The sequence below is a fragment of the Candoia aspera genome, chromosome 3, assembly GCF_035149785.1.
Source record: "Candoia aspera isolate rCanAsp1 chromosome 3, rCanAsp1.hap2, whole genome shotgun sequence".
NCBI lineage: Eukaryota > Metazoa > Chordata > Lepidosauria > Squamata > Boidae > Candoia > Candoia aspera.
Genome location: NC_086155.1, coordinates 188,418,264 through 188,432,367, shown reverse-complemented (window position 1 = coordinate 188,432,367; position 14,104 = coordinate 188,418,264). Strand labels below are relative to the sequence as shown.

General features: G+C 35.1%; 1 protein-coding gene across 1 annotated transcript in view; it reads left to right on the top strand.

Annotated features, from left to right (window-relative positions):
- UBR5 (ubiquitin protein ligase E3 component n-recognin 5) overlaps positions 1 to 14,104 on the top strand; it is a 94,621-nt gene that overhangs the window by 26,680 nt on the left and 53,837 nt on the right. The window contains exons 8-15 of the mRNA XM_063299562.1: positions 1,121 to 1,270; positions 3,598 to 3,809; positions 6,814 to 6,930; positions 8,058 to 8,168; positions 9,755 to 9,909; positions 11,848 to 11,965; positions 12,759 to 12,943; positions 13,584 to 13,693. Of these exons, the coding sequence (XP_063155632.1) occupies positions 1,121 to 1,270; positions 3,598 to 3,809; positions 6,814 to 6,930; positions 8,058 to 8,168; positions 9,755 to 9,909; positions 11,848 to 11,965; positions 12,759 to 12,943; positions 13,584 to 13,693 (1,158 nt within the window). The remainder of the gene's footprint in view (positions 1 to 1,120; positions 1,271 to 3,597; positions 3,810 to 6,813; positions 6,931 to 8,057; positions 8,169 to 9,754; positions 9,910 to 11,847; positions 11,966 to 12,758; positions 12,944 to 13,583; positions 13,694 to 14,104) is intronic.

The following is a 14,104-nucleotide window of genomic DNA, read 5'->3' as shown; positions in this document are numbered from 1 at the left end:
ATGATGGGCATGGGGAAATAGGGGATATGAATACATTTATATTTTTTATTGATTGTAAAAATCAAGGTCAGGTTATTCAAACTGAATTATGATCTCATTGGGATTACTTGTAGCGGGAGTCAGGCTGATGGTCTTTGACTGCTAAGAACTCTGTTTTCTTAAGGTAGAAAAGAAATGGGAACATAAAAGAATTGTACATGACTTCACAGTGGAGTCATGGGATTTAAGAGACAGGTGAGTAAGGATAAGGTAGTGTCTGTTGGAGCTGGATTACATGCAGGAAGTTGTTGGTTAGGAGTGCAAGGTGTTGAATTTATGAAATGTGAGACTTACTGGATAAACTTAAATGTGTCTGCTGTCAGTTTGGGCAGCATTTCTTACTCTCTGCTGGAAATTAAATTTAATGGAAAGTGGCAGAAAAAAAGCTGTTACCAGGAGGGCATTTGTTTCTTCTATCAGCAGCTGAGATTTTATGTCAAGATTGTGATTCAAAAGTGGGGCACTCTACTGCCATATCAACACTTCAGTTAACTTGATACCATAAATGTAGTCTCATAAAATATTTTCTTCAGGAGCCATGTGTATGCATTTTTGCATAGTTACCTGTAGATTCTATTAAATGACATTTTTCAGCTTATGGAAAGATTGTCTTAGTTGTAGATAAAATTAGAGCTTCCTTCCTTCCTTCCTTCCTTCCTTCCTTCCTTCCTTCCTTCCTTCCTTCCTTCCTTCCTTCCTTCCTTCCTTCCTTCCTTCCTTCCTTCCTTTTTCTTTTCTTTTGAAGGAAGCATTTTCACCTGCTGTCTTCTGGAACTATTTAGTCTCAATCTTTTTATATTGCTTAACTGTTCCTAGCTTTGTCTAATACTTGAGTTCTTAGGATAAGGTTAGATTTAATGGCTTGAAGCAGCAAGCAGGCAGTTGATATAGATAACATTGGATTTGCATTCTAGGATATTTTGCTTGATTGAAATGTGAGCAGTAGGCAAAATATTCATACGATAGGGAATTGGAAGAAAAGATCAGTTTTGTTGGTGGATTTGTCTTGTTTGGTGATGGTCTTTCGAGATTATTTTCAAGTAGCTGATAATTTACCTCAGATCCTTGTCTCCTCTTATAGAGGATCTTATGTCTCTTCTGGATGCTGACATACATTCTGCTCACCCAAGTGTCATTATTGATGCTGATGCTATGTTTTCAGAAGATATTAGTTACTTTGGTTATCCATCCTTTCGGCGCTCATCACTTTCCAGGCTAAGCTCGTCCCGAGGTAATTTTGCACCTTTTTTCTTTGTAAATAAGTAGTATTGCTGTGCAGTACACTAGTTATAGCACATGCTGGTGATTTCTGTCTTAGATTTGTGTGTGCACTTTCTATTCTAAATATAGAAAATTAAAAACTTTCTGCTAAGTTGTAACATTTTAAAAAACATTCTAGTAAGTTTATAGAATAATTGCTAGTAGTATGTTTGAAATGTCTTGACAGGTGAAATGTGCATGAGGCTTTTAAAATTGTCTGCCTGAAGCCAGTTTTTTTTAATAAAAAAAACACAATGACTTATGGAGGATTGACCTAAAAACTCAATTATTCTTTTCTGAAACATCCCAAAAGATAGCTTGTTTACTTTAGATTGTTAAGTTAAAATCAGTTGGTACACAGGGAATTTTCTGCCTTCTTTGATACGGAGGCATAATTTTATAGCAAATGTAGAAATCCTACCTATGTTCAGATGGGTAGCAATGACAGCTTCTTCACTGCTCATTATGTACCACTCAGATAGTTAACAGTTCCTTTGTGAGATATATTATCAGTGACACTTTAAAATATATTTGCTCAACTTTAAACCCAGTCCTTTTTTTGTATTTAGATTTAGAAATAGCAGCTACAGAATATTTTGCATAACATCAAATTATAAATATGGTTTGAAAAATGTATGAAATCCAATACTGGATCTGGTGCTTCCTTCATAGTTTTTATTTCAAAAGAACTAGTACATTTTCCAGAGCATTTTACCAGTTGTTAATCCAACCTCTGTAACAAATCTTTCTTGAATATAATTCTACCCATTTAATATTTGTCTTAGTATTCACATGCATAAATATATTAGTGTATCATGTAAGTTAGTTAAAGGTTTTTATAATGGTTGCTGTACATTGTGAACATAATGTGATTTCCCCAAGTTATCAATATGGCTTCATTGTGTTATTTATGAAGCTTCTAAAATGGTAGACAGCTTGAAGTCTGTCAGGTTTTTTTTTTGGATTAATTCCCATAAAATTTAGGCAGTATGGCCAATAGACAGAAATTATGAAAGTCACAATCCAAAATATCTTTAGGGGAATGGATTGCTTACTCATGCTATTGAAGATTAAAACCAAAGGCCTTATCCATACATATGAAACTATGCATAGGTCTTGGGGACAAGCTGTAGAATTATATATATCCCACTACCTCTTTTTAATGCACATTCTCCTAGCTCTCCTCTTTATAGTCTCATTAGAAGTGAACTAAACTATGAGGTCTGAATAAGAGGGAAAAGAAAAAGTTGTTAAAACATTGGTTATAGAGGAGTTAGGAGAAAGCTTGATGGACATTCGTTTTTAAATCAATTGTTGAAGGAAGTAGAGAATGAGATGACAGTGATAGATCAGAAAGCAAAGATGTAAGGCAAGAGAAGAGGTTTGTTTTGTTTAAGAATGTTATTAACACAAATAAGGAATAATATAGTTTAAATGCATTATGTGCATGTATAAATATTCATCCTCTGATTTTTCTTAAATCCCTCCCCTTTTCCTTTCTAAGGTTATTTCTATGTTAAGATGAAAAATCCTTATTTTCCATGTATATATTCTCTTGGATATTTAGTTTGATTACCTGACTTAACATTTTAATTGTATGAGAGAACTGGCGTACTGGCTTTAGACAATTTGTAGGCCAATTGAAGGGAAAGCGTTTTGGTAAGGAACATTTTCCTTAAAAAAATCTTTTTAGAACTTCTCTGACTTCAAAATTTTCCTTTAATCAACTTTACTCTTAACTTTTTTTTAAAATCACATCTAGTGCTATATATTTTGATTAAACTAAGGGGTTGGATTAGCAAATTTACAAGAGTGTAAGATTGCGTGTTAACCTTTTCAGGTGGTGGTGGGGGAACTGCTGAGACTCTCTAATAAACACTCCTTTTTTGCTAGATTAAAAGTCTCTTCAAATCCTTGTTAGTTGAAACTTAGTTTTGTTTCGTTTGTACTATTTGATACCTCACCCATAATATACTCTTTGCATATGGTACTACAAATTTTTAAAAATATCTTTTATTTTGTTCTATATATCAAATGATATAATAAAAAATAATTCATTTTAGGTAGCTTGAAGCTTCCTGGGTTTCAAATAGATTTTGAGTATCATTTTTACATTTTAAATGGTTTTGGCAATAATAAAGTACATATGCTTGAAAGGGTTAATATTTTGAGTGCTGCATGCCTTTTTGATATTTACATTTTATAATAGATTTTAATTGCTGTTAGTTGCATCCTGAAGGGTCTTTACTAGAGAGTGGCTTACTTTTATCCCACTGGTGTGACCCAATTGCATACCAGTTCTCCTTCTTCCCTTAGAGAGAGACTCTGAGCTGTTGCGTGAACGTGAGTCCGTTTTACGTTTGCGTGAAAGAAGGTGGCTTGATGGAGCCTCATTTGATAATGAAAGAGGCTCTACAAGCAAAGAAGGAGAGCCAAACCTTGACAAGAAGAATACACCTGTCCAAAGCCCAGTCTCGTTAGGAGAAGATTTGCAGTGGTGGCCAGATAAGGTACTGATTTTTAAAAAAATTCTAATATATGAGATATGTTAACTATATATTTGCATCTCTTCTCTCTCCAACAGTCTGAAAATTCCCTTGCTTGCTTGTGTTGCCTGTATGTGGTTGGTATTGCATAACCTTAAATTCATTGAGTTTAAACAGTCATTGACCTTAATGGCAGGACTGTTCACATGGGTCTCCTACCTTAAGGAGGTTAAAGAAACATGCTACTAGTTTTGGGTGGACAGTTAATTTTGGCATCTGGTGTACTATGTCTTCTGGGAACCTTTATTTCTCTTTCTTATCATTTTTCAATTTTTCTACATGCCTTTTTTTCTTGGGCAGCATGGGATTATTTTTCTTTGAGACTGATAGTAAGACTTCCCTTTGCCTATGTTTTACCTTTCATCAATTTGTTTACATTATAGACTTTTTGCTAAAAGTGCTTAAATTCAGTTTGTTGCTTTTATCTCCCTGCTTAAGTGAACGAGTTTAGTTAACTGGCTTCTGTTTTCTCTTCTAGCCAACTCAAGAAAATTTAATGAAAATGGATAGCCATATATATTCTTTGCTTATGGAGACAATAATTCTTTCAGAGGATGATTGTAGCCTAGTGAATGGACATGAGAACTCTGTTTTTTTTTAAAAAAGTCCTTAGTTTCTATATATGTTCCTTGATTTTCAGATGACTGAACGCCTCATGTATTAGTATCATGAAAATGTCAAACAATGTAATGCATTGTATCTGTTTGGCATTTTCAGAAATTCTGGAATACCCACTGTAAAGTGACCTTATCAGGAGGGAGACAGTTTGGTAAAATTGTATGATATATTAACAATACTTACAAACTCCCTCAGTCTACATGACTCTGGGTGATGTACATGAACAAACAGAGGATGAAGTTCAATTGAGCAAATAGAAAGCTGCACAGGATTTTTGACAAAAGTCTTTCCTGATTTTACACAGGCAAAGCATGATTTTTATCAGCTTCAGTTCTTGACACATTTTTATTTAATCAGATACCTATTTTTTCTTATCTTGATGTTTCTGTATGATAACATCAAGTTGTGGATATGCTTATTTACATGACTTCTCTTTTTTCTGTTTGTCTTCTCTCGTGTTCAGTATGACATGTGTCATCAAACTTTGTAGTTTGCTTCATTCCCAGAGAACTAAAGGTTGATCAAAGCTTCAAGAGATCTTTTTGACTATTTATCTATTGACTATCTTCAACCATTTTGGAGTACTTGTTAAATAGTCAGAATGGGGAAATATGACAAAATGGGTGTCTAAATTGACTCTTGTCAATTATCAGAACACTTCATTATTATTTGATGATCAGTAGACTAGTGAATGGTCTGAGCACAAATCACATCAGGACAAGGGGATGTTAGAAAGTATGGTAACTTCTTTGTTCAAATGTATTCTTGTTAGTTTTTGCTGTCTTTCCTTTTTGTATAATAGTTTACTATTAGCATAAACCCTGTGTCTTTAGATTGTAAGTACACTATCACCATGAACTATAATATTGTGGCTGTAAATTTTAAAAATACTACTACATTTTCTTTTGATGGTGCAGATCTCAGTGTAATTAATGTTCATGGTAGGAAATGCTGGATTCTTTAACAGTTCAAAAAAGGAAGGATAGGGTAGGTTAATCTGAAATATCAAAAGAAGGTAATGGTTCAGTAGTTGGTGTTGGCAGAGTGCTAGAAAGCCTTTGGCCCAGGAGAGATCAGAAAAGTCACACACCAGGCATTTCTATAAAAATATTTTTTTTTACAGAAAGCAAACATATTTAAAGGCTGTTTGCTGAGAGGAGAGATTTCTCTCAGCCGCATATTCTCTGCAAGCCTACACAGAAGGGAAACTGAAACTAAAACAAGTTTAGGCAAGTTCCTCCCTTTAGGCAATGCAACCATTAACACGTGAAAAGGGGACAATTAAATTCAACCTCTTCACCCAAATGATTAGTTACCATAGCAACCTTAATCTGTAGTAGAAAAAATATTAACAGTTGGTATTTCGAATTAATAAGTCAAAATACAAATAAGCCAGGGACTCCTGCATCAGTCCCTTCCTTTTTTCCCTTTCAATTTGTTATAGTTACATTAAACACTTTTTAGTTAAACATATTTTGTTCAAACCCAGAAGCTATAGTTTGGAAGAAGCCAGTATCTGAAACCACAATTTGAAAATTGTATAAGGTCCTAGGTGGTTCTGAATCCAGCAATAATAGATTCCTGGTTTGGATGAAATGTAAAGCTATAATTAATTAAGGACTTCCTGGATTAATTGTGAAACCTAAAGGAGGGAAGACCAGTACCTTGTCATAGCAAATTGCCTATCTATTTTGTCATAAACTTTCAACTGATGAGCTTGTTTTAAATGTCTTAATTTTGAACAGAAATTCAGTTAAGTTAGGAAGCAGAAATGTGAATGCAGAGCATAGTGATTGAACAACTGCCTGGAGTTGGGTGGTATAAAAATTTAATATAATAATACCAACAACAAGTAATTTCTTTTATATGAATTTAGTGGATAGTTCATTAGGACTGTTAAAAATGAGCAGCAGTTTTTTCTTGTTAATGTGGGGGTTCTCAATCTATTGATTAGGACATTTTGAGGGGTCACAACTTAGGAGAACCAAATCAATAATTAAAAATACCAAACAGACTTTTGCGGACAAAGTGAGAGCACTGTCAAAAACTTGCATTTTGTTTTGCCAAGCTCACAGATAACCCTTGTGGTGCCACAAAGTCTGAGAATCCCTGTGATATGTACATTAAAACATAACCATTAAAAGTAAGTAGTATATTTATTCTTGTCCAGATAATCCCAGTGAAATCATTAGTTTTATTTATTGTGGCAGAGGTGTCACACAGTTTCATGTATCATTTTAGGTGGTTGCAGTTCTGCCAAGTTTGAGAATCCATGCTGTAATGAATTAATAGTGCATTAAAACGTATGATGACTATAATGTTGAACATTTAAACTTACTTGATTTTATAGGACGGAATGAAATTTATTTCTATTGGTGCTCTGTATTCTGAGTTGGTGGCAGTGAGCAGTAAAGGGGAGCTCTATCAGTGGAAGTGGAGTGAATCTGAACCATACAGAAATACACAGGTGTGTACACTTATATTTGATTGATTGACTGATTGATTATCTGCCATCAAGTTGGTGTCGACTCTTAGTGATCACATAAGATTGATTTCCTCCATGATGATCTGTCCCCAACCTGGCATTTCAGGTGTTCCAGTGGTGCACCCCTTGCCACTGTAATTCAGTTGATCCACCTGCTGTTGGTCGTCCTCCCCTTCTCTTTCCTTCCACCTTTTCCAGCATTATAGACTTCTCCCGAGAGCTAGGTCTGTGCATAATATATCCCTAGGATAGTAATTTGAGTCTGGTCATTTGTGCCTTGAGTGATTTGTTCAATGATCCATTTGTTTATTTTCTTGGCTAACAATTCTATTTAATGCAATCTTAAATATATTTAATAAAAACCAATGTGCTGTGATTACATCAGAGTATGACCACAATCTAGCTTGGGGATCCAAGTGTGGTAGGCAGTGCTGGGGGTGGTTGGTGGTTTGAAGATACTTTCTCTGCCTTTTAGTTTTTCTCCTTTACCTTCTTGTATTTCTTGTATTTTTATAATGGTTTTTATCATTTTCTATTTGTAAGCCTCCCAGAGTTGCTTTTATAGTGAGATGGATGGTGTATAAATTTAATAATAAATAAAAATAAATAAATACAATCTGGCCAGTGTGGTGCAATAAGCCGAGTAGTTTGTTTTCTGAGCCTGGTTTTGGGGATTTGCTGTGAGTTTACTTTTCCTTAGTACATTCTTAACTTTAGCTGATGGTGCAGTGGCTAGGAGAATTAACCAAGACTGATGTGCCTCAGCTACGTTTTGTAATGGTGTATCTTTCTTCCCTCTCCACAGCAGCAGCATGACTTGGCATCCACCATAGCTAGACAGGACCAGTCATAGCAACGGGTTTTTACTCTCTGCTATGTTGCTTGGCTTTTTCTGACTTGTAATTCTCTGTCTTACTTGAATAGAAAAAAAATCACTTTCATGGCAAAAAAAATATACTGCTGTTCTTGAAGATAAAATTGGGATGGGACAAAGCCTGCTTTTCAGTTGAGACTTGGCAGGAAAGTAGTATTCTGTTCCTTCCATCATTATGGCGGATATTTCATTGACAAGTTTATACCATACTGTCTCATTTGTTTTGTTTCCAAAGAATCCATCAATACATCATCCGCGTGCAGGATCATTGGGATTGACCAATGAGAAGATAGTTCTCCTTTCTGCAAATAGCATTAGAGCAACTGTTGCCACTGAAAACAATAAGGTATGAAACATTTGAGAATGATCTTTTTTTTCCCCCTGACATCCTATGGAAAAAAAACTGAAGCATGGTTTCAAGGAATTTTTGCAGAGATTTTAAGTTCCTTAACATATTGTAGATAGCACACTTTTATTTCATATTTTTATTCATAAACCTGATCTACCAGTGATTCTCAAAATCTCTTTGCAAAAACAGGGGCTAGGATGTCCCAGTAAGAATATACGATAGATCTGAAACTAGTTACTAACTTGAAAGATTTTTTTTTTAACAAACACGCAGCAGAAAGAGTGACAGTGATGAAAAGTGAGCAGTGAACTAGACTGATCATGCATATGAGCCCATGTCTGAGCCTACATTGTAGTGATAAGGGTGGTGAAAAATGTGTTATTTTGTGCCCTTATTGTGCTTCTGATGGCCAGAATCCCTGTTCAGGGTGACATACTCACTTTTGGCAATAGGGAGTCAGGAAGACCTCATTGCAGGTTTAGTGTCATTTTTGGGAAGTATTTCAAAGATAAAATTGCTCATATTTTCTCAGAGCTTGATGTCTCCTATGCAGAGTTAATAAGCTGACTGAAGTGATGTCCCACCACTTCTTTTGACCCATTGGATTTTGAGAAAGTGGACAAAGTTCTCAGCAGCATAAGCTTTGCCATGAGTAGGCAGATCCCTTCCTACCTTATTCAGTCTGCTACTGAGAAGACTGAGAGCTGTGGAGTCCTTGGTGCTGTCTGAGCCTTGTTTTTTTCTTGCAGACACTTCATTGCCAGACTAGGCAACATCTTCATTGCAGGGGGTGGGGGGAGAGAGCGCGCTAGATTAGGGAGGTTGTGAATGCTTCTTTAAGAGAGGGGGTGGTGCTATCTGCCTTGAAAGAGATGTGGTACAACTCCTCTTGAAGGGGACATCTCTGAATTTGGCAAATTTGGGCAACTTTCAGCCCACCTCTAATTTTCTTTTTCAGTGGAAGGTTTTGTAGAAAATGGTTAAGGGCTCAGTTTATTTTTTTATTATTTTATTTAAAAGATTTATATGGCTGCCCATCAACCATTCATATATTCTTATTTTTCTTTCTTTTCTGTTTTCTTTTTCTTTTCTGCACCTTCTATTTTTTTCTTTTTTCTTTTTTACTATTAGTTTTTTTATCATAGTTGTAATTTTTAATAAAATTACTAATCTTTAAATTAATATATTGATTTTATCCCTTTATTGCAAGTATATGTTTTATGGGTTTTGATTGTCAGTTATCCAGAGTTGTGTAATTGGCATAGAAATAGTTAAATAAAATTAGAGAAGGTTTCTTAAAAGGAAAGGAGGGGGAAAAGCAGCTACAGAAAGTTAATAAATAATGAAATTGGGCTTTTTCTGCCTTGAATATGGCCCAATCTCTGTCTTGACCTTGCATCTTAAAATTAGTTAGAAAAAAAAGCTTAAATTTTTTTTTTTTTAAATTTCATCTCAAGCTTCGAATTTGGACTTGAGTGGTAACAGTTTATTCATGTTGTGTATAAAGAATTATTAGTAATGGTTGGCTAAAATAAGATTCTGAAATGAAACTATCTGATCACTAAATACCTTTTCCCTTTTAGGTGGCTACCTGGGTAGATGAAACTTTGAGTTCTGTAGCATCTAAATTAGAACATACTGCACAGACCTACTCAGAACTTCAAGGAGAACGAATAGTTTCACTGCACTGTTGTGCCCTTTATACCTGTGCTCAGTTGGAGAATAATTTATATTGGTGGTAAGTGCATATTTCAGTTCAAAGCTCTAAATATATATATTTTTTCAAAGAACAAAAAAACCCTCCTCATCAGCTTATGCATTTATGTTTGAAGAGGTTTTTTGTTTGAAAATCAGTACATGAAAGTGTGATTTAAAAAGGTGCCAAAAACTTGTTCAGGTCAATAATTTAATTTAATCTAATTTATTTAATTTGTAAGGCTGCCCAATTCAAAATGACCCTACTTCCCCATTTATTTTAATAGAATTGGATTTTATTTTTCTTAATTAATTGTCTTTGGCTTATTCATATGGATCATATTGCTTGAGAATAAAGGCTGTCTTGAGAGAGAGAGAGAGGATGCTTTTGTGATTAAAGCCTTCCAGAAGACTGGAAGACCGGTCTGCTGGATCCCATGAGCAGGGTGTTCCATAGGGCAGGGGCTACTACTTCCTAGATCCTGCTAGATGACAGTATTTAAGGGAAGGGATTTGTCCACCTTATCAGATCTGATGGAACGGGCAGATATCCTCAGGGAGAGAGAATCCTACAGATAACCTGGCCCTGTGCCCTTCAGGGCTTTACAGATAATGACCAGCACCTTCAATTGCACCTGGGAAAACTTTGCAGGGCAGTGCAGTGTCTCTCCATTTGAACAGTAAATGGATAGGTTTAGAACACACAGTTCCTTCTCTCTCATAGAATTTATTTTCCATATATCTGATGGTCTTTGTTATTTACTTTTAAACCTTTACCAGATTGTCTGCAGGCTTCTTAAATTGCACTGCTGAGAATGCAACATAGTAGTGGAAAGTCAGGTCTGATTTATGCAGAATAAAGAAGAAATATTACTGGGAAACAGTGGTTCTGCTAATGCTGCCTAAAATTACATTAGGCTTTTAAAAAAAAATTTGTGGGTAGTCATATTCTAACTCAACTTCAAACCTAAGATCCATATCATGTTCTCATATCAATCTATTTTGTAGTTTCCTTAATTTTTTCCCTTATCCTTCCTTTTGGAGATCAGCACACAATTCCATTTCACTTTATTTGTAGTATTGATCCCTTTCTCAGTCGTGCATTTTGCCATGAGATTTTATTTTCTTTCCCTTTTAGGAGAGGTTGAAGATAAAATAGGCATTGAGCATTAAGACTTTTCCATCCTTACTGAGTGTTAGATTTACAGTTTTCTTTTTATTTGAAATATGCTCCTTATTTAATATTCTTAGTATTCCTTGCCAGTCTCAGCTTCCTTTCTGACATTATCTTTTGCTTTTATGACATCCATAAATTTTGATAGTCCATTTTTACTCATCTTTTGCCTTTCCATTTCTTATAAATATCTTTTTTTTAAAAGTTCCTCTAAGCATTTTGAATAACCATATTGTCTTTTCTTAGGCCTTTTTACAAACAGTTTAAACCATTGTTCAGAATGAGCATGTATATTTATACAATCCTTTGCATTCTGGGTTTAGAAGCTTTCCAGAATATTACGGCTAATGTTTATTTTGAAGGGTCTTGCATTTGGAGTAGAGATTTGGTGCAGTAATAGATCTCCATTTTGGAGACTAGAACTTATGTACCCACATCATAAGTGAGTCCTTGGCTGTGCACACTAAGGAGATTGGTGGATGAAACTGGCAGGAAAACGTTCTGTCTGCCTTCTTTTTGTACGTGAAATGGTACTCTGCATGACTAGTTTTCTGATATTGGCCTCCACTGACATATTTTCCATATGTTTCACAATGCATATTCTTGACTCAACAAGAACAGTTAACTGTAAGTGAGAATCACAATTCTAGGAACTGCCTACCATGATCTTACCTTCTCAAATCTTAAAACTGTTTTATTGGCTATGATTTATTATCATTTATTGTCTCTGCTTTTGTTTAGTTACTTACTAATTTCTTACTTTGTATGCCATCCATTTCATATTAACGTTAGTATTTTTCTTCCTAGGGGTGTAGTTCCTTTTAGTCAAAGGAAGAAGATGCTGGAAAAGGCTAGAGCCAAAAATAAAAAGCCCAAGTCTAGTGCTGGTATATCTTCAATGCCAAATATCACTGTTGGTACTCAGGTGTGTACAAGCTTATTTTGATTTTAAAAAAATAAATGTTGAATAAATTGAACTATTGGTGAGCTGCTCAAATACCACAAGATGGAATTCTTAAGTTGGAGCACCTGTTTTCTGAACTGACAGAATTTCAGATATCCATAGTATGCATTGTGCCTGGTTAAAATTATATTTGTCTCCCCACCTTTCTTTCCTTCTTTATCAGCATTTTAGCCATGGTTTTAAGCATGCTGATGGTCTTGCTGTTAGGAAACTGCGTTCTGGGTATTTTGCACCTTACACATTCATGTGTATTTCAGTATCAGGGTTGTTGTAATGGTTGCCTATCCCAAACACTCAAGACTCACAAGAGGTTACTTAAATGAAATCTGATTTATTAGGGAAATTATGGCAGATACAGAGAAAGCTGAGAATGACTAAAAGCGCGCCAAATACAAACTAAAAACCCTCGGCTCCAAACGTGATCCCTCCCCCCTACCAGCCATAGCAACCACCCCCCTCCCAGGTGCTGGTAACCGTTTTCCACACATCCTGGGAAAGCAACCTTGAACACATGAGATAACCCAAACACATTCCAATCCAGCGGCCAACAGATAACAACTCCCTGATGAGGAATCTTCCCCTCTCCCGAGAGCAAACACGTATCAGGCAAATGACATGCGAAGCGTTACGATGTACCAAGCACATTGAAACGGTGAACATGACAGTTGTTTTATTTATAAAATAGACTGGTTTTCCTTCTGATTTTTGATGTTTCATTTACTATAAATAGTTCATTATCTCTTTTTTATTTCAGGTTTGTTTGAGGAATAATCCCCTCTATCATGCTGGTGCAGTGGCCTTTTCAATTAGTGCTGGAATTCCTAAAGTTGGTGTTTTAATGGAATCTGTTTGGAATATGAATGATAGCTGTAGATTTCAGCTCCGGTCACCAGAGAGTTTAAAGAACATGGAGAAAGCTAATAAAACTACAGAGGCAAAGTAAGTGGTCTAAAATATTGTGAAGAACTTGTTTAATACAGTTGGTCACAGGTAAAAAAAAATCTTTAAGAAGCACTGAATTATGTATCTTAACCTTCTAACATTTTTGACCTACATGGAATTCTGTTTGATTGTAATATAGAACTATAAATTTAAACTGTTAAATATTTTTCTGAAGACTATAGCAAATAATGGAGAGAAGGCATTAGGTAGGCAGCCTTGAATAATGCATAATTTTCAGGGTTTTTGAGTGTTTATTTAGTTCCAATTTACACTAAGGACAATACTTTTAATTGGAAGAGTACATTTTAAGCAGTTTTTAAAAATAAGTTTATATTAAAAATGCCTGTTTACCTAAAGATACCAGAAAATGAGTAGCTATATCTGAAGTATTCACCAATCTTTATATGCGTTTGTGAGAAAGCAGACTTACTTATTGATGACTTTTGTGTGCTGTCCCATAAGAGAGAGAGGTTTCTTGTAATAAATTAACTTGAAAGCAGCTTAAATATAAATTAACAAAATTAAAAACAGCATAAATGGGGTAAGAAACAATGAAATGGCAATTCCAGAATAAAAATATGAATTCTAAGCCTGAGTGACTCAAACTACATGCATTACTTCTTTCTTGAAATCTTAGGCCTGAAAGTAAGCAGGAACCAGTGAAAACTGAAATGGGCCCACCACCTTCTCCAGCCTCTACCTGTAGTGATGCATCTTCAATAGCAAGCAGTGCATCAATGCCATATAGTAAGTTGTATGGAAAGATAGTTGAGTATTGCATTGTCACTAATTTTCCAGTTGTAGTAATTTATCTATTATTAGCTTCTGAGTACTCAAAATCTTAGTGCCATCATGTAAAAAATGACATTTTCAATCAATTTATCTTTTTTTAAATTCCTTTTAATCACAGATGTTTTCATATTTACTTCATTATATTGACCATGTTTGAATATAATATCAAGATGAAATTGCTCTTAATTCTGCCTGTTGCTTATAGGTCGCACATAGTCCAATTGCAGAGGGAGTTGCTAATGTGACGGAAACTAACAAGTAAACATTTCCTGTTACATTTCAGTCTTGACACTGGCTAATCCACCCCAGCAGTGTGAACTCCAGTTCAGACTTGTAGAATATTAGGATAGTGTCAGACCCGTTTAG